Source organism: Pinus tabuliformis, chromosome Q (genome assembly GCF_031772625.1).
Source record: "Pinus tabuliformis cultivar Carrire ecotype Pingquan chromosome Q, CPIR1, whole genome shotgun sequence".
NCBI lineage: Eukaryota > Viridiplantae > Streptophyta > Pinopsida > Pinales > Pinaceae > Pinus > Pinus tabuliformis.
In genome coordinates this window covers 404,508,336-404,530,488 of record NC_142296.1, presented here as the reverse complement: position 1 = coordinate 404,530,488, position 22,153 = coordinate 404,508,336, and the positions used below count along the sequence as shown (strand labels likewise).

Below are 22,153 nucleotides of genomic sequence, written 5' to 3'. Positions count from 1 at the left end.
GTTGAAAAAAATGGAATGATTTGGATCTATAAACCCTCCAAACCTTATAGGGTGAAGGGGAATCTTGTAGATAAGAGCCTTTGGTGGCTCTATAAAGTTCATATAAAATTATCTTACTTACTTCACATGGATATTGAAATATTCTATTTATAATAATAGAATAAAATATAACAATAGACAAAAAGATCATAATTAAAATGCGATTATTGATGTTTTATAATATTTTTAATTAAAACTATCAATATATGTGTGTGTGCATGTTTGTGCTATTTTTTTCATTATAACTGATATTAATTTTTAGAGTGATGATAAAATATAACAATAGACAAAAACATCATAATTAAAATGAGAATATTGATGTTTTATAATACTTTTAATTAAATATATATATGTGTGTGTGTGTGTGTGTGTTTTATTTTTTTCATTATAACTAATATTGTTTTTTATTAATAAAATTTTTATTTTTATTTTTAAATACACATCTCTATGTATTTATGTAGAATGAACATCTCAGCACAATAATGAAATAATATTTAAGTTTCAAAATATTTACACAACACTAACTGTCTTAGCACAATAATGAAATAGTATTTAAGTTTCAAAATATTTACGCAACACTAATTGTGGATGTTAAAGAAAGGCAGCCTTTCCATAATGAAAAGCTTAAAAAAAATCACATTTTAAATGACAACAATGTATTATTTCTACATTTCATTTTCAATCAAATTTATTCCAATTGTTGCTTACCAACAAACAACAAAGTGGTCAGACTTGTCTTAATGCATGACCCATGTTCAAACCCTCCTGTGCAACTTTGACATCATAAATACACCCCTCATACCCTGGCTCTTTAACTAAAAAGATTTTATAAAATGTAAAGAAAAAAATATTGTAATATACAGTTTTTTGTTTGTTTGTATCTTAAAGCATAGCTAAAACCTGAGTATCTTAAAGCATAGCTAAAACGTGCATTAAGAAGTTCCCCCTCTTGGAATTTCTGCATAAGAAACTCCCCTTGATATAGACTATGTGATCAAAATCTTTGCATGCAGGTTGGAAACAAGTAGGCATGCTAAAAATCATATTATGATTAAACCAGAAAAATATTTATGTACACCTAAAATTAAACAATATGAATTTATGCATATAAATTCATATACTAAAACTGAATATGTACAATGAAATGCATATACATGTGTGATAGTAGATACCAATGTTTATACATAGAAAGAGTCCCATGTGTTCAACTCTGCTCAAATAGTTATTATCCTGACTGAAACAAACTTTGCATTCACAAGTCCAATGAACATCAACTATTATCTTTGCACTTAACTTATATTGAATACTACCAATTAAACAATACCAATTTTTGAAATGAAAAGAGTATAATTTTTATCACTGGCCTAAATTGGAATTCTATCAAGCCATAGTGATTTAATAATTTCACAAAATCAACTTGTTTTTTTGTTGTTGATTCTTCCGAGTTTCATATTTATGACAATATTAATATTCATCCAGATTTAAAAGATAATGGAATCATGATAGAATGGAAAATCAAACTTACAACACAAAGCTTCTTAATATTCTTAACCACCATTTTGATATTTTTAAGTGTTTCATATTCACCATTTCCCCGAGAGAAGTCAAAACTAGCAATTGTCATGGTCAAATCACGGTTGCATTAATGATTCAAGTTCTATTAATATGAGTTTTATATACCCAAAATAAATCAATTACCTTGTAATATGATCTTCTCAAACTTTGCACAAAAAATAATGCTACTGGTTGAGAGTTGGAGGTGTGCTGACCTCCAACTGTCATCAAAATTGCATGAACTACAGCTAAACCTAGATATCATAGCCTAAAATCGAGTCCCCCATAGCAGCAACCATGCACGCAACAACAACATAGAGCGTTACTTGGCCCTGGTATACCTGTGTGCTTTCCCATGAGATTCCCACTCCATAGAGAAAATCATTGGCCATTTTGTACAGAATATACAGAAAATGGGTTCCAGGAATATATAGGAATGGCTCAAGACATGTGATCTGAATTCAGAGTATCGGATAAAAATGCCCGGAAAGCATTTGAGGTTCCCCAGAAAACATTTAAGGTTCCGACATATTGGAAATTTGGAATCCAATTCAAAAGCTGGCCGTTGTGGCTTCAAATGCTGCAGAAAGTACTTTCACTGTACGTCTAGAGAAAAATTATCCCAGGATCGTGAAATCCATTGAGCATTCAAACCTTCATTAAATTACAAGTAGTGACACAACCCAAACAACGATAATGCAAATTAATGCAGTTCCTTTGTTAACGCAGATTGCCAGGCAATTTATTCAGCAACCGTTTACCAGACATTTTGTTATATTATGTGATTTTTTTTAAAAACAAGTAGAATTAGAAATTAACATTTTTTTGACGCTTGATTTTCGCTTAACACTTATGGAACGTGCCAGACCCCTTTGAAGGGTTGTGAAGTGTTCAATCTTGAAGCCCGGTGGCCCCTTTGAAGAGCTGTGAAGTGTTCAATTTTGAACCCTCCAGGCAGATACTAACTTTTATATAAAATGCAACATGTTACTCCAAGTGACGTTTGTTTATTCCGTCTCTGCTGTTAAAGAGTGCACCAATTTAAACCTTTCAAAGAGGATTTAATGTACAGTAAGGAATTATGAAACGCAATATTATAATTTCTGATGTTGTTCGTGCAATGATGCAGCTTTGGAATTATTGAAAACGGGCGTGGTAGCAGTAGCTGGCCCTCAATTCTCTGACCTTGCTCATGTTGTATCTCATCTTGCAAATGGAATTCAAACACCGCTTCTGTCCCTTGCAACTGATCCAACTCTCACATCACACGAATATCCTTATTTTATCCGTATGACCAATAGCGATGTCTTTCAGATGGAAGCAATTGCAGCTTTTGTGGATGCTTATGGTTGGAGAGAAGTTGTTGCCGTGTACACAGATGATGACTATGGAAGAAATGGAATTACTGCATTAGGGGATGCTCTGGTAAGTGTGGGTGCTGAGATTACCATGAAGGTTGCAATGATTCCTGGAGTTAACCGAAGCGAGATGAGTGATGTTTTGGCAAAGTTGGCTTTACTGGATACACGAGTTTTTGTAGTACATATGTATTCAAATGCTGGTCTTAATTTTTTTGCTGAAGCCAAGGACATTGGAATGTTGAGCACCGGCTATGTTTGGATAGCAACAGATTGGTTAACTTCTGTTTTGGATTCTGGACCTCTGGAAGTGGACAGCATGAACTCACTTCAAGGATTAATTAGCTTGCGTCCACATACTCCAAATTCAGGACGTCAGGCTGTGTTAAGACAAAAGTGGAGAAAATTACAAACAGCTAACCTGGTTAATGTGTCCTTGAGTGCGTTTGGACTGTATGCCTATGACAGTATAATGATGATTGCCAATTCCATCAATGCCTTCTTGAACCAAGGAGGAAAGATCTCTTTTGCAGAACGATCTATGCCGTCAAGTGCTGGTGGAGGCGATTCAGAACTAGCAGAACTGAAGGTCTTTGAAGGAGGAGCGCAGTTACGAAATATAATACTAAAAACGTATTTTGAGGGCACCGCAGGTCCTGTAGAGTTAGACGAAAACAGGGACTTGATGGGTTCTACTTTTGAGATTATCAATATAGTTGGTAGAGGCTTCCCCAGAATTGCTTACTGGTCACAGCGAATGGGCTTATCAGTTACCTCTCCGGAAATTACAGCCAACAGTGATAATCAATCTCATACAAAGACGAAACTTTCTGGTGTCATATGGCCTGGTGAAAGTGAAACAGTGCCACGGGGTTGGGTGAGTGGCAAGCAACTTGTAATTGGTGTGCCTAGAAAGGCAGGGTTCAAAGAATTTGTAAATGTGACAACAACCAAAGGTAGCAGCGTAGTAAAAGGATATTGTATTGATGTGTTTGTTTCTGCAGTGAAATTGCTTTCTTACACTGTCCACTACACATTTAAATCGTATGGAACAGGGAATTCTACTCCCAATTATGATGATCTGGTGAAGCAGGTTGCTTTACAGGTTGGTATGTTAAACTTCAATGAGTCGTACGTTGGTTGGTAGCCCACTTGTTGATGTGAAAATGAGTCTACCCTAGGAGTAATCTAACAGCCTTGGAGAATTTATCATATAGTCTGAAAATAAGTATTTGAAAACTGCTTCAGCGCAACTAATTACAGTTGAACTCCTGCAGAATTTTGATGCAGTCGTAGGAGATATTTCGATTGTGAAAAATCGGTCGAACATTGTGGACTTCACACAGCCTTATGTAGCAACTGGCCTGGTTGTGGTGGTTCCTGTAAAAGAGATAGGTTCCGATCCATGGGCTTTCCTGCATCCATTTTCGGCAGAGATGTGGGGTACGACTGGTGCCCTTTTTCTCATCATAGGAGCTGTTGTGTGGCTTCTGGAGCATAGAATAAACCCTGAATTTCGGGGGCCTCCAAAGAAGCAAGTTAGTAATGTTCTCTGGTATGTACAAAGTGTTGGATGTGTTTAACTTTGATTTATTTTCTTGCGTTTAACTTTGATTTATTTTCATGCCTTTGGAGTGATTCCAGATTGATCAATCTATAATAAGATTGAACAGCATATATAACTTTTGACATTTAATCGGTTTTAATTTTCGGTTAAAAAAGAGTTGACACCAAGCTTTGAAGTGTCTTGTTATGTCGATCTCAGGCCCGGTAACTTAATTGGCAGGTGCCCTGAAAATTAAGTGCTATGCATCAAAGATTTAAGATTCAAAATTTAAAGATTTGAAAAACTGATCACATATTACATTAATTAAATAATGTTACATATAAATATATGTAGTGTTGTCTGAAGATAGATAGATTATCTTGGACACACAATCATTTGGTTGAGGGAATATCTCAACCACACACCAATCTAGGAAACATCTAGATCTAAACAACTCCTAAGGAATAGGAAATGATTCTTTTACATAGAAAGAATCACAACTGAGACAAGTAGGAATTATATTTTCAAGTCAACCCCTTAATGATTATTTGTATCGATATCAATCAACAAAGTCTAACTGTGATATGATGTTTACAAACATGATAAAAAAAGAATATGTGGATGTCCATATAAAGGAACAACCATCTACCAGAATGCATGGGTAGCAACCACTGCAACCGTTAGCCTACTAGGATGTCCTTTGTGTACATGATTCAGTCAACCATTATATGCATACTTGTACTTGTACCTGCAAATCCCCCTCCATCATCGTCATCATGGGTTTTCTCATATTACACATACCATGTTGTGGTTTTATCGGCTTACCTTAAACAATGCCTAGGGTTTTGTCAGCTGACCCTAAACCATGCCTACAGGAATCCTTGTCCATTTCACTCTCACACGTGGTTTTTAGTGGTTTTTAGCTTACCACAAACCTGCACTTGCATACACTCTCACAAGTGTTTTTTAGCTTACCAAAAACCTGCACTTCCAAAGTGGTTTTAAGATTACCACGAACTTCATGGGGGTACACATGTCTCATCAAGTTTACATTACACACTCCAACTCTTGGAGTTACTAGGCACATACTTTACAAAAACCACTACAAAACACCATAGACTTACAGCGAAGATGGGTGACTCATAATACAACATGCTAGGGAGTCTATCCCACAAACTCGCACAAACTTTTACTTTGTTGTCCATCATCACCTAATTTTTGCACAAAAGCCATTATTGGTTGCACTTCAAACTTATTATCCACCACAAAGTGTTTTTGGTCTCCTCTTTCATTTTTAATTGTTTCCTTAGATTCACATGTGAGATTTGTTAAAGTAACTAATTCTAACATAACCACTCCATTAAATTAGCTAAGCTCAATGTAAATATTTCTATTCCAAAAATTTATAAACACCACTATTAATTTGTTTTTCATTAGAGTCTTTAAGCCTGTAATTCTAACCAATTGCACTTTTGCATTGAGTTGATCAGGCTCAATGTGTTTACCTTCCCAAACTCCAATTCTCTCAGGTTGACCTGAAGAGAAAGAAGGGGGTGGTAAACCTCTAGTTGCATGAGCAAGACACTATCCAAATCTCTTTGATATTGGCCGCGAATCATCCCCACGACCTTTTCCTCACACCTTTGGAACGCATTTCCTTGACAGCCCACGAGGGCTCCTACTCACAGATTCCTATTTCTCGCTTCATTTCCATTCTCGCCATCTGCATAACACGCACGACCATGGTGCCCTGGCTTACCTCTACACACATTGCGTCCCCTCACACATCAATTCCTACAATCGTTGCTTTAAGATGAAAAACGAGACCAAACCACTTGACAACTCTTCCACATGAATCTTGGCTCCCAGCGCTCAATGTTGGCTCCACAATACAAATCATCTACTCAACATCTTCCTCGTTGGTTAATCCAAGCCCGATGAGCACGCTCTTCAACTCTACTGCTAAGATAAAACCGTTGCCAAGACGGTATTTTCCAGCACATAAAACCTCTTTTATGGGCAAGCAACTTAGCCAAGATGGAACCACATGTGGTGCATCTATGTTGTCACAATGAAATTGGAAGATTTTTCCTAATTCAGAAATTGCATTATCAGTTGCCATAACATTATCATATTCCAGTGCATTTGGTTGAACTATGACAAAATTCAGCCTTGAAAGTGCCTCATCAACAAGAGTTTTGAATTTAGATCCACCAAATTCAGCACATACACCAATACCATAAACTACAACTTGCCGCACAAAGTATTCTAACTCTCCAAATATCAAATGGATAGAATTAAGATTGAAACCCTCTTTAATGGCAGACATAACAGTTACAATGAGGTCTATCAAATCCAACATGATTTTGAATCAGTCTCTGCATGATTAATGAATTTCGTCTACACAAGTCCTACTTCTACGAACTTTTTCACCTAAGGACTGCTTCTTTTGCACAACAACAACTCAACTAAATCACTGGTAGAAATCAGCTACACTTTGACGTCTCCAACAATGGCACAAATGATTTATCACTCGCAGCATAGCTTCAACGTCTCCCCAGAATCTTCAATCTATTAGAAATTTTTACAAGGGGCAGAGGAGAGGAGTTTGATTCAAAAACAGTTGCAGCAAGTCAAATCTCCAGTTGCGTTAAGCAAATGGCAACTGGAAAGATGCTAAATAAAACACAAAAAGAATCACCACAAAACAAAGTAAAACAATGTGGTTGCGGTAAATCTACTCATGAAGGTTTAAGGCCATATCGCAACAAACCAAAATTTGGATTATATTATTAAGCATATGTAAATACATTCGCATGATAAATTGGAGGCTGCTGCTCCAAGTAAAAACACAAAAAAATCTTACTAAGATTTACGCTTCACTGGGGTTGCAGAGTAACTGTATGTAAAACTCCGTAAAAATTGTTTTCACGCGCTCCATGATTTTCTCTTCACTACCTCAAATACTTTCATCCTCTCTTTCTTGATCAACCTTGCAAATGACTTTTACATCCATATTTATCCAAACATACATTTTTGACATTAATACATGACAAAGCAAATCATTAAGACACAGGATGGGCGAATGTTAATATCTATGTTGCGGAGTACATATTTCATTGGCGGAATAAATATTTGACCTACTTAACTACCAACCCTATGTTAAATTCAAATTCATTCTTAAATTTTTGATGTGTGTTATGGAATGGTATGATGTGTTGCAAAATGGAGAACTCGTACTCCTGCTCAAACCTTCTATCCTTCAGCCTGCAAACAGATCCGCAACCTACAAAATTCATCTGACAAGTATGGTTGTTGTCAGTGTGTTTAACACGGTGGTTGGGATTAATTTTCCAACAGTCCCCCTTAATCACAATTGCCACCATTGACAATTCCCAAATAGTGTCTGAGATAAACAAAATTTTCACGTGCCAATGACTTTGTGAAAATATCCGCAAATTGTTCCTCTGACTTGCAATGCTGCAACACAATTTCACCATTGTTAATTAACTCTAATAAAATGATATTTAACATCAATGTGCTTGGTCCTCTTGTGAAAGACAAAATTCTTTGACAATGCAATTGCAGAAGTGTTGTCACAAAAAATAGTTGTCGTTCCCTCTTGGTCGTGGCGAAGATCCCTCAACATCCTTCTCATCCAAACTGCTTGACACGTTGCTGCTGTTGCAATGACATATTCAACTTCTGTTGTTGACAGTGACACTATTGGCTGCTTCTTAGAGGCCCATGAAATAGCTCCAGAACCCAAATGAAAAACATATCCTGACGTGCTTTTTCTGTCATCGACACTTCCTGACCAATCACTATCAGTGTAACCAACCAATCTAAAATCACTTGTTGCGGTGTACAAAATACCATATTGTTTTGTCCCATTGACATACCTTAGAATCCTTTTCGCTGCTTGCCAATGTGTTTCCTTAGGTGTCTCCATGAACCTTGACACCAAACTTACTGCATACATTATATTCGGCCTAGTGGCGGTCAAATACATCAAGCTGCCTATCATGCTTTTGTATAATGTCGGATTGACATTGTTGTTGCAATCTTCTTTGCTCAACTTCAACCCCATGACAGTTGGAGTTGGTGTGGGCTTGCTGTTCTGCATTTTAAACCTCTTCAAAATGTCTACCACATACTTTGCTTGAGAAATAAAAATGTCATTTTCTGTTTGCTTCACTTCTATGCCCAAAAAATATCTTAACAACCCCAAGTCAGTCATTTCAAATTCACTTTTCATGACTTCTTTGAAATCAGCGATGAGGAAATCATCACTGCCTATAAAAATCAAATCATCTACATATAAGACAACAATAAGAATCTTACCATCACTCTCTTTGATGTAGAGAGTAGGCTCACCGTCACATTTGTCGAAACCATTGTCCAACAAGTAAGCATCTATCATGTTATACCATGCACGCAGTGCTTGCTTCAGCCCATAAAGAGCTTTCCTCAACTGATACACTTTGTCTTCTTGGCCTTCTATGTCACGCCCCTACACCTGCAGTAGTCTTTCAACAGCTTATAGCGAGGTGCGGCACCACCGAACACTTTCTTTTCACCAATACTAATGTTCATGGACTACGCCTTAACATTCGATACTTAGTTTATTTCTTGTTACCAAGTATTATTAATGTTCCTTTATACAAGTGAAAGCCCATAACATTCACATAAACAACATTATACAAGAGAAATGCAAAACAGTATAAAGGGAGGCACAACTCCCTGCAATATGAGTCTGCCCGAATCAATATATATAATCTTCTTTTACAAGTACAAGTTAAATCTTGGGAAACCCCAAATTTACACTTAGTCAATTTTCAACTTCAGCAAACTCAGTTTCCCAACTCGTCGGCGCCTCCGCACGGTTGCCGCACGACTCACCAACCCTTTGTTCACCTCGTCGCACGATTGTGTTGTTTGCCCAACTTGGGCGCGCCTCGCCGTAACCAAGTCGCCACACACGGGCACCTCCGCACGAGTCACACCTCTGTTCACAATCTCAACACTTCACCGTTTCGTCGTGCACGGTGCGCCCTCACCCAGCCGCCCGTCCGCACAACCTCACCGTGTCGACCAACTCACCTTCGTGCACGGCGCGCCCTACCCGGGTCACCCGTTCAGCACCTCGGTTCGTTCGTTCAGCGGATGCCCTACTCGGGTCGCCCATCGTGCACGTCTGCACGGACGCCTTCACCGGTCGCCCGTCGTGCACGCCTACCCGGACGCCCTCACCGGTCACCCGCCCACCATCGTTCAACCGACGCCCACGCCTTCACCCGTGCATGCCTTTCTTCAACCAGCGGGCGCTCCTCGCCCTACGCCTTCCACCTGATACCTCTATGCGATCTTCGTGCGACCTTGCCCAAGTCTTGGGCGCATTCGGCTACACCTCAACTCGCACTTCGTATCTCCGTGTGACTACGCCTTACTTCTTGTTCGAAGGTCGAAGTGCGATGCTCCAAATGAGCTCCATGCTATGTTTATTTATACCGTGCGTTGGGCAAGGTCTTAGCTACCCAGCCGACTTGCCCATACCCTATACTCCATCCCAAACGCCCTCCAAACATCCGTCGGCCTTCATTATAACGATCACAAATATAGGTCGGATTGTTAAGCTTGTAAGTCGGTCCGTGGGTTGATCCCATGCTCCCCACGCTATAAACACTTCGCTCCCTCCTCTAATGTGCATTACTAACTCGTTCCTTTGCGCGTTTTGGTCATGGAAGTAGCTCGCACTTCGTTTCCCAACTTGCTCCTTTGCCAAACGAGTCGCATGTCGCGTGGCGGTCATGCCTTGGACCGCAGGTCCTTACATCCTCCCCCACTTGAAATCATTGTCGTCCTTGACAATATCTCGTCCCGGCAACCATCTGTCACCAAGATCACCATACCAAGGTATACACCCCATCAGTATGTCATACATCGGAAATCATCTCAATCCATGACCATCAACCACCCTGTCACAATCTCCACATGCTGCTCCCCATTGTGGAAGGCTGGCCCTTCCATCTAAGCTACATGCTTCCTGCAACATCTCGTGTCGACCTCATCATGTGTCGTCCTCGTGTGAACTACTGCCATGATACTCCAACACAATGCTAACACATCTTTGTACACTGACGTCCCCCATGTCTGAACTAGTTGGGTAGCTAATCCAACTATCATGCTCAAACCATGAGAATGCACATCCTCATGCCACCATCAGTCATTTCTCAGAACATCCCGTCACATCCTCAACTCGATCAAGAATCCATCTCCATATAAGTGTAAGCCATGCTCAAGTCCATGAAGTAGTCCTCATCTCATCTGCAACATGTTGTCCATGATGTTTGGTACCAATGTGCTGCATGAAATCAGCCGCATTCATCACAACATCTTCCATCTGCAAAACATCCATCTCCTCCATATGAAGAGACCATCTCCTCAAACTCTAACTCTCGATGTGCCACATCTAGGTCCATGAAGCAACCTCCATCATATCTGCGATGTGCCATCCCTCGAGTCTGCCATAGAAACAAGTATACACCTGTCTCATCTATCCATATGCTGCCCATGATTATAGATCAATCAGCTCCCATGTGTCAAGTGGTTAAGTCTCAGCGTAACCCATGCCCAAGTGTTGCCACCAAGGCATCATCGTCATTGTAACTCCATCACTCCAAAGTGTCTTATATCGATCCTCCACATCAAGTCACTCTTTCAAGCCATTCCCATACATGTACTTGAAAGTATGCACCCCATCCTGCATCAAAGTCTCTGACCTCAGCTCCTTAATGCATCAGATCCTCTAAGTCCACCATATATGGAATCCCCAAAAGTCACAACCTCATGTCATCATGAGCTCCACGAGTCATCTCCAACCAACACTCTAGCAAGCATACAAGTCTCATCCCAAAGGTCTCTGCAAGATGCCTCAGCTCTCCATGTAGTAGGAATGCTCCATAGTCTGCTCACAAATCCATCCAAGTCCATGGCCTTGTTGTACATAAGTGCACAACCTCTCCATCGGCTCATAAGTAAAACATCTCCATGTCACACCAGCAAATCCATCTGCACAACATCCCTACCTTGGCACTCCTCATTGGATGTCCATAAGTGACACCTCTACAAGTGCTCCTGCATAATGTCCCTGCATAAGACTGCCATGCTCCATGTCTCCAACTTGATGTCCATGGCTAAGTTGCCCATGTAGTCCAACCAAGTAGACCCATCACAACAATCAGTCATCCCCATCCAAATCTATAATCTTCGGTCTATGAACTCAGTCACCCAACCATATCATCATCGCATCATGAGTCCCTTCCATCATAGCTCCCCCACTAAAGGTTCCACCAAGACTTCCTTCTTGGTCTCAGCCATGAGAAGTCCACCCAAGCATCATCAAACTCAAGTGTGTGCCCTCCTCCAATCTGCCCATGAATCATGCCGGACACTTAGCCAATTCTCCATGTGGCTAAAGCATGACCCAATCTTCCGCAATGACCGTCATGTTCCTCCCTTGTCACGGGCCTTTGTACCTTCTGTCATAAGGTCACAAACAACCCCAACAAGTCCTGCAACAATCAACAATCCTTGCTTCTCCATACAAGGTCTCATCATAGACATCCATGGTAAGATGCTCCCCTGCATCGGCAAACTGACTTTGCTCTTCCCTGCATACGGTTCATCTACCAAATGCTCAAGTGAAACACAAGTATCAATAGTACTTACATCATCATCATGAGGTTCCTCCATATGAGTATCCTCATCCATCCATGTCTGCAAACTACACGATCCTGGTCCAACTTGATCAATCTCAAGTTCATCCTCCATCGTTGTCACATCTGCAACATCCTCAATCATCACGACTTCCTCTTCCTTGTCAGCACAATCTGCAACTTCATCTTGCTCCATTGTCCAACCAAGTTGAAGAAGTTCGTCTTCAACATTCTTTTCCAAGACTTCAAGCTCCTTTCAAATCCATGGGTTCTCTTCTTTCATCTGCTTCAACCTGTATAAGGTAAGCAAGAGCTTCCCTTCGCATTCTTCCAAACTACCATGCCTTGTCGTTCAATTTGGTCCAAGCACTAAGCTTCACCTCTGCTAAACCTATTTCACCATTCACCAGCTTCACCAAGTTCCCTGCGATCATGAACCAGCCCTTATTCCACTTGTATGTGAAACCAGCTTCCTTCACCTGCAAGTACCTGCTTCCACTGTCATCAATTGTCAAGTGCATCCACACCTGCACTTCGTCACGAGCAACCTTGCTCTGATACCACCTGTCACGCCCCTACACCTGCGGTAGTCTTTCAACCGCTTATAGCGAGGTGCGGCACCACCGAAAACTTTCTTTTCACCAATACTAATGTTCATGGACTACGCCTTAACATTCGATACTTAGTTTATTTCTTGTTACCAAGTATTACTAATGCTCCTTTATACAAGTGAAAGCCCATAACATTCACATAAACAGCATTATACAAGAGAAATGCACAACAGTATAAAGGGAGGGGCAACTCCCTGCAATATGAGTCTGCCTGAATCAATATATATAATATTCTTTTACAAGTACAAGTTAAATCTTGGGAAACCCCAAATTTACACTTAGCCAATTTTCAACTTTGGCAAACTCGGTTGCCCAACTCGTCGGCGCCTCTGCACGGTTGTCGCACGACTCACCAAGCCTTCGTTCACCTCATTGCACGATTGTGTTGTTTGCCCAACTTGGGCGCGCCTCGCCGTAACCAAGTTGCCACACACAGGCGCCTCTACATGAGTCACACCTCCGTTCACAATCTCAACACTTCACCATTTCCACCGTTTCGTCGTGCACGGCGCGCCCTCACCCGGCTGCCTATCCGCACAACCTCACTGTGTCGACCAACTCACCTTCGTGCATGGCGTGCCCTACCCAGGTCACCCGTTCAGCACCTCGGTTCGTTCGTTCAGCGAACGCCCTACTCGGGTAGCCCGTCGTGCATGTCTGCATGGATGCCTTCACTGATCGCCCGTCATGCACGCCTACCCGGATGCCCTCACCGGTCACCCACACACCATCGTTCAACCGGCGCCCACGCCTTCACCCGTCCATGCCTTTCTTCGACCAGCGCGCGCTCCTCGCTCTTCGCCTTCCACCTGATACCTCTATCCGATCTTCGTGCGAACTCGCCCAAGTCTTGGGCGCATCCGGCTACACCTCAACTCGCACTTCGTATCTCCATGTGACTGCGCCTTACTTCTTGTTCGAAGGTCGAAGTCGATGCTCCAAATGAGCTCCACACTATGTTTATTTATACCGTGCGTTGGGCGAGGTCTTGGCTACCTAGCCGACCTACCCACGCCCTATACTCCATCGCAAATGCCCTCCAAACATCCGTCGACCTTCGTTCTAACGATCACAAGTATAGGTCGACCTATTAAGCCTGTAAGTCGGCCCGTGGGTTGAGCCCATGCTCCCCACGCTATAAACACTTTGGTCCCTCCTCTAATGTGCATTACTAACTCATTCCTTCCCGCGTTTCGGTCGTGGAAGTTGCTCGCACTTCGTTTTCCAACTCTTTCCTTTGCTAAACGAGTCACATGTCGCGTGGCGGTCATGCCTTGGACCACAGGTCCTTACATTCTACCTCATAACCAGGTGGTTGCGCAACATACACTTCCTCTTTCAGCACTCCATTCAAGAACGTTGATTTTATGTCCATTTGATACACTTTCCATTTATGTTGCGTGACAATCACCACAACTGTATGCACTATCTCCATCCTCGCAATTGGCGCAAACGTCTCCGCATAATCTCTTCCATGCTGCTGCTTGTATCCTTTGACAACTAGCCTCGCTTTATGCCTTTCAATCTTACCGTCGACATTGCTCTTGGTCTTATAGACCCACTTCACTCCAATGACTTCTTTTCCTTGTGGAAGGTTCACTAACTCCCATGTGTCATTCTTTTCTATTGCTTCTATTTCTTCCTCCATTGCCGCAACCCATTTTTCTTCTTTGACTACATCCTCAAAATGGATTGGGTCATCTACATGACAAAATAATGCAAATAAGGAATTTAGACCAGCACTACTATCAACTTCATCTTGCTCATAAATCTCATTTAAATTTCTGAATTTTGGTCTTCTTATGCTTGTTGAAGATGGGCTTGACATGTCACTTGGTGTTGCGCTTTGTGGCGTGCTTGGAGAAACACTTGCTTGACTGCATGATGCTGTCATATTATTTGTTGACGGTGTTTCTTGCTGCCTGCTTTTTTGCGCTTGAATAGGAGTAGAGGGAGTCACTGTTGAGGAATTGCTTGTTGTTGTTAATTCCTCTTTGTCCTCATGTGGTAAACATGCTTTGACATTTGTTGTCTTCTCTAGACTTCCATCCCATGCTTCCTCTTCTATGAACTACACATCTCTTCTGATTATGACCTTCTTGGTTGATGGATTGTAAAGCTTGTATGCTTTGGATTCATCACTATATCCAACAAATATGAATTTCTCCCCCTTGCTATCCAACTTCTTCCTCAACTCATCTGGGACATGTGCATAAGCCACACATCCAAAGACTCTCATGCGAGTGACACTATGCTTTTTTCCACTCCATGCCTCTTCAGGAACCACATTCTTGACACTTTTGGTTGGACACCTATTAATGATATACACTACACAAGCGACAACTTCAGCCCAATAATCATTTGGCAAATGCTTTGCCTTCAACATGCTCCTTGAAATTTCCACAATGATCTTATTCTTCCTTTCCGCAACACCATTTTGCTGAGGTGGATACCTTGTTATAAATTGCTTGTGAATTCCATGCTCCTTGAATCGAAGGAAATCATTTGAGATGTATTCGCCACCTCTGTCAGTCCTCAAGACTTTGATGTAGTGTCCACATTGCTTCTCAACAAGAGCCTTGTATTGGCGAAAGCACTCAAACACTTCACTTTTATGTTTTAGGAGATATACCCATGTCTTCCTTGTGTAGTCATCTATGAAGGTCAATAAATAATGGCTGCCACCAATTCATGGTGTCTGCATTGGTTCACATAAATCTGCGTGGACAATCTCCAAAGGTGCTTTTGCCGTTATTGACTTTCCTACTGGAAATATCTCTCTGTGTTTATTTGCCCAAGATACATCCTTCACATAGGTTGTTCGGTTTTTCTATGAGCGACAACCCCTTCACCATGTCTTTTCTATGCAATAAATTCAAACCTCCAAAGTTGAGATGACCAAATCTCAAATGCCATAACCAATTTTCATCTTTGACCTATGCTTGATAGTTTACTTGTGTGACAGTTGCATCTTTTCTTCCATCCTTTTGTGAGTTCATTGATAGTTGTGCTTGTGCACATTCTTCCTTCAAATCGGATCTTATCTTTAGGGGAAACATTCTATTGTTTGTCATTTGAACCTTTGCAATCAACTGTTTACTTGGAGGCCTATCCAAAATTATGCACTCATCATTTTTGAAAAATAAATTGTAGCCCTTTTGCATGAGTTGTCCAATGCTTATGAGGTTATGCTTCAAACCAGGGACAAAGTAAACATATGAGATGTACTTTTTCTCCCCCTTCTTTGTTAGGATATTAACTCTTCCTTTTCCCATGACAGAGACTTCGTTATAAGTCCCTAATGTCACTTCAGATTTCACACTTTCATCTAGATTGGAAACATTTCTATGTTCCCTTACATGTGGTTGCGACACCTAAATATAGATATGATACATCACTGTGTTTTCTTTGTGCTACATTACAAGCTAAAAACATGCTATCATGGTTCTAATTTTCTTTTGTGAAATTTACACTTGGTTTGTTACTAATGTCATATTTCTTCTTTCTACATTCATTTGCATAATGGCCATACTTCTTACAGTAATGACATTGGACTTGACATTTAACATACCTCTGACCTTGTGCTTGATTTTGGCTTGGGAATTGACTTAGATTTTGATTGTTGCCTCTTCCATTTGAGTTTGAAGGGTTGCTTCTTCCACCTCTGTGTGGGCTTCTTCCTCTTCCTCTAGCATATGATCTTCCTCTGCCTAGACCTTGACCAAATGAAACTTGTGTCTTGAAGGCATGCTCCAATGAGAAGCTTGTTTCTCTATTCATTCTATATTCATGAGAAATTAGTGATGCATGTAGATCATCCACTGAGAATCTCTTATATGGCCACAACAATGGCATCAAACCTTGCTGGCAGACTTCTCAAAACTTTTTCAATTATTATCCTTTCCTCAAGTGTCTCACCATGAGACCTGACTTGAGTAACCAACCCAATTACATGTGTAAAAAATGAGTCTACATTCTCAGACTCTTTCATACAAAGTGTCTCAAAGTCTCTCCTTAACATTTTTGTCTTTATTGTCTTCACTTTTGGCATGCCTTGGTAGGATGTCTCGAGGGTGTCCCATGCTTGCTTGGACTTTGTTGCTGCTGCAACCCTTGGGAAAATACTTTCATGAACTGCTTGAAAAATGTAGAAGAGGGCTTTTGCATCCTTCTTCATGTTGTCCCTCAACAAATCCCTTTCTTCTTGAGACAAGGCATTGTATGCTACTGCATCTGTTGGTTCTTGAAAACCATTCTCCACCAAATCCCAAATGTCTTGAGAAGAAAACATGGCCTTCATTGTAATAGCCCAATAATCATATTTTTTGCCATTAAACTGAGGTATCTGAGGATTAGTCAAGCTTGTGCTTGATGTTTCCATTTCTGAGTGAAAAAAAACTTTCTACCTACTGGTAAATACACTTCAAAAATCTGCCCTCAAAACAATTTTTAATTGCTAGTAAAAACACTTGTTTTTACACGAACAAATTTTAACCTGATCCGATGCCATGTTAGAAATTTTTAGAGGGGGCAAGGGGAGGAGTTTGATTCAAAAACAGTTGTGGCAAGTCAAATATCCAGTTGCGGCAAGCAAATCACAACTAGTCATAGGCTAAATAAAACATAGAAAAAAAAACTCACAACAAAACAGAGTAAAACAATGTGGTTGTGGTAAATCTACTCATGAAGGTTTAACGCCACATCGCAAAAAACCAAACTTTGGATTATATTATAAAGCATATGTAAATACATTCACATGATAAATTGGAGGTTTTTGCTCCAAGTAAAAACACAAAAAAAATCTCACTGAGATTTACGCTTCACTGGGGTTGGGGAGTAACTGTCTGTAAAACTTGTTTTCATGCGCGCACCACAAATTGCTCCATGATTTTCTCTTCACTACCTTGCAGACTTTCACCCTCTCTCTCTCACTCAACCTTGCAAATCATTTTTACATTCATATTTATCTAAACATACATTTTTCACATTAATACATGATAGAGAAAATCATTAAGACACAGGATGGGCGAATGATAATATCTATGTTGCGGAGTACATATTTCACTGGTGGAGTAAATATCTATGTTGCGGAGTACATATTTCACTGGTGGAGTAAATATTTGACATACTTAACTACCAACCCTACATTAAATTCACATTCTACATTCATATTTATCCAAACATACATTTTTTACATTAATACATGATAGAGAAAATCATTAAGACACAGGATGGGCAAATGTTAATTTCTATGTTGCGGAGTACATATTTCATTGATGGAGTAAATATTTGACATACTTAACTACCAACCCTACATTAAATTCACATTTTACATTCATATTTATCCAAACATACATTTTTGACATTAATACATGATAGAGAAAATCATTAAGACACAGGATGGGCGAATGTTAATATCTATGTTGCGGAGTACATATTTCACTTGTGGAGTAAATATTTGACATACTTAACTACCAACCCTACATTAAATTCACATTCATTCTTAAATGCTTGATGTGTGTTGCGGAATGATCTGATGTGTGACCTTTTGTCCTTCAACCTACAAGCAGATCTGCAACTTGCAAAATTCATCTGACAAGTACGGTTTTGTGAGTGTGTTTAACACAGTGGTTGGGATTAATTTTCCAACACAATCGATAATTATTCCTTTTGCTTGCAGCCTTCACAAAGAGCTCGAGGGCCACTATCGTTGACAGTCTCATTGACTTGAACACGTCGCTGAGCAGATATGATCCCACCCTCCACACTAGGGAAAACACAAGGCAGAGGTTCTCAATAGGCTCCAACACTTGCTATTCTCTCCACAAAATTTAGTTTCCTGCGTTCAATTGGCATGCCTCCTTAGAAATGCAAAACACCACATAGGGATACTCCACTCGAAGTTTGTTGCCTCCTTCAGATGCCAACGGAGACAATGAGAGCTTCTTCTTCAAAGCGCTCCAAAACCAGAGCTCGGGCTTTCTCTTCACACACAATCAACCTTCTCACGGCCTCTGAGCAAGAATCGACCTTCATACAACGAAATCGAACGCGACAGTGACAGCTTGCTCTTGGCCTCGTCACAATGAGATCTCACCACAGGAGTCTATGCAACGATTCCGATATTCCACAAAACACAGTGGATCACACTTCGCCAAACTCGGCCCGAATGAATGGTCAAACCAAAAAATGGTTGGACAAACAAACATTCACCAAATTCTTTATTTCCCTATGCCTAGAAGGGTTCAGGCCCATACAAGCTCTGATACCAATTTGAAAAACTGATCAAATACTACATTAATCAAATAATGTTACATATAAATACATGTAGTGTTGTCTAAAGATAGGTAGATTATCTTAGACGCACAATTACTTGGTTGAGAGAATATCTCAACCACACACCAATCTAAGAAACATCTAGATCTAAACAACTCATAAGGGATATAAACAAACTCTTTTACATAAAAGAATCACAACTGAGACAAAAATAAGAATTATATTTTCAAGGTATATGTAGCCATGTAAAAATTATAATGATAGTGATTGGAATCAATCCCATCAAATATCATGTAAATGTGAAACCAACAATAAAATATAAAAAGAAAAATATCTTGTTATACTCATTGCATAATGATTTAGATTCCATGAAGTTCATTGCTTATTGTATAATGGTTTAAATTTCATGAAAACCTTTAATATAGGAATCGACAAATGAATGAAAAATTGGGCAGCTCAGCCATTTAAATTGAGCAAAAAAAGAAAATTGTTGAATTAAAGGGAAAATTTCATGACACTAGAAAGAAAACACATAATAAATTTGGAATCAGAAAATGTCTGCAAATGAATAAAAAATTGGGAAGTTCAGCCATTCAAATTGCTCCAAAAGAAAATTGTTGAATTAGAGGGGAAATTTCATGATACCTGAAAGAAAAAAACATAATAAATTTGGTTAGATTAGAGAAGAAAGCTTATAGCACTTTCAGGTAGGTGTTTTATTATTGAAATGTGTAATATCTATGATTTTTTTAACAATATGGTTTAAAAGATATTATTGTAAATTTAATTTTTTTCCTTACATTATGAAAATAAGAAAGAAAGATGTTTGGTTTAGAAACAATGTTAAATACCCTGAAAATATTCTCTTGAATCTTGTTTTTGGAAAGGCTCATCACAATAGGTGACATAATAATTTAGATATTATCTTATTTCTTCACATGGAAGACAAACTTTGAATCTTGTTTTTGGAAAGGTTCATTACAATAGGTGACATAATAACTTAGATATTATCTTTTTTTTCTTCACATGGAAGACAAACTTTGAGAGAAAATACAAGTTAATGCTATAAGACCCAAAGACATTTACACATAGAAAATCTAAACGCTTAAAATCTAGCAGATTGGCATTTAATCTTTTCAAAAATTGTGATTTTTCTTTAAATAATAATGATGAGTCATCCTTCATTAATTATAACCAATAATATTATACTTATTATCCATTCACCAATAAATTTAATTATTAAACAAAATTAAACACTGTAAAAAAAAACCAAAAAATTATTTTAATGTTATTAATCTTTTCCATACTTAGTAAATTTGGAAATAAAATTATCCTCATAAACTTATATATAATGTTCCAAACAAATTATTCACTTGGCAAGGCAATCTTATGATACATCATCATCATAATAATAATAATAATAATAATTAATCTAGTAAATTCATTCACTTTGGAAGTAGAAAAAATAATTACATTTATAATAATATATTTCTACTTTAAAATGAAACTGACCACAGTGCAATATTGTTTTGTGCAGGTTCTCCTTCTCCACGTTGTTCTTTTCACATAGTGAGTATTGTTTCTTCGAATTTCTGTTGGTAAAGGCTTTAAAGGCTTTGAGATTCTGTGTAGTGTAATGGTTTGATTTATTTATTTTACGAAGATGTACTGAGAATGATGAAAGCTTCTCTAGGTTAGCAATGAGGGAAAGGTATTGCTGGGAATAAATTACACGTGCCCAAAATAAAATCCGTTCTGGAAACAAGTGTGTGCAAAAACAATCAAACATGATGCAAACATATATGGAATTGATGCAGAGGAAAATACCAAGAGCACGCTTGCACGTGCAGTTCTTATCATATGGCTATGTGTGATCTTAATCATCAGTCAAAGTTACACTGCAAGTCTAACAACAATCCTCACATTGCAACGGCTTTCAACAAAAATTCAAGGAATTAATAGCCTAGTGGCAAGCAATTTACCAATAGGATATCAAACCGGATCATATGTTAAAGAGTATCTATCAGAAACGTTCAGTATAGCCAAATCCAGACTAGTTCCTCTGGATTCGATCCACAGCTATGCTGAAGCATTATCTCTGGGACCAAACAAAGGAGGTGTAGCAGCAGTTGTGGACGAGCTTCCCTATATTCAATTGTTTTTATCCAAGCATTGTGGATTTACAATTGTGGGTGGACAATTTTCCCAAAGTGGATGGGGATTTGTAAGTAGCCTTCCTCTCAATTCTGTTTTGCCATTTTATTCTTCTTCAATATGAAAATCCTGAAAATATCTATGTTGATATCAACAGGTTTTTCCAAAGAACTCCCCACTCGCACCCGATATGTCCACAGCTATCCTGGCCCTTTCTGAGAGTGGCAAACTTCAGAGTATTAACAATAAGTGGTGGAAACATGATGAATGTGATAAACAGAACAGTCAAGTCAATTTCAACTCCAATAAGCTTGACCTGAACAGATTCTGGGGTCTCTTCTTACTGATTGGAATTGTATGCATCATAGCCTTGCTTGTATTTTTCTGTCGCATGATTTACCTGTTCACTCGTGATCCTGGCAGATATATTGAAGATTCCAATCATGGTTCCCGTTCCTTCATCTCAAGAAGTGCAAGGATTCTGAAAGCATTTTGCAGTTATGCTTTGAGGGACGATGATCATGAAAGAAACGAACAGCTCCAGAAAAAGGCATCAGAGAAGAAAATGGATGTGCATTCTGGAGTCTGAGATGAGTCAACCTGAGTCCTTTACCAGCCTCAGTCTCAGTCATACATTGTTAGTCGATCATGCTATTTCTCCTTTTAGTTCTGTACTTCCAACTACACCGTTTCAGTTACAAGCCTGAGTAACATTTGTAAATGTAAAGATGGATATCTATTATTGAAAGGGAGTAGTTTGTCACGTCAGCTGGCGAGGTTTCATATGCCAGCCTGCTTCTCTGAAAGAAGTGGAGCTTAAATAATATTGGAACAATGGATGGGAAAGTCTGTCCTCTGATGTTGAGCTGCCTTAGCTATCACGGTTATTATTTTAAA

The 22,153-nt window shown here is 39.3% G+C and overlaps 1 protein-coding gene across 1 annotated transcript in view; it reads left to right on the top strand.

Moving 5' to 3' along the window:
* The window catches only part of LOC149219889 (glutamate receptor 3.3-like), a 142,607-nt gene extending 120,762 nt beyond the window's left edge, over positions 1–21,845 (top strand). Inside the window, exons 2-6 of the mRNA XM_089386945.1 lie at positions 2,723–4,056; positions 4,229–4,506; positions 20,640–20,671; positions 20,920–21,326; positions 21,414–21,845. Coding sequence (XP_089243071.1) covers positions 2,723–4,056; positions 4,229–4,506; positions 20,640–20,671; positions 20,920–21,326; positions 21,414–21,845 — 2,483 coding nt within the window. The remainder of the gene's footprint in view (positions 1–2,722; positions 4,057–4,228; positions 4,507–20,639; positions 20,672–20,919; positions 21,327–21,413) is intronic.
* The last annotated feature ends 308 nt before the right edge of the window (positions 21,846–22,153 follow it).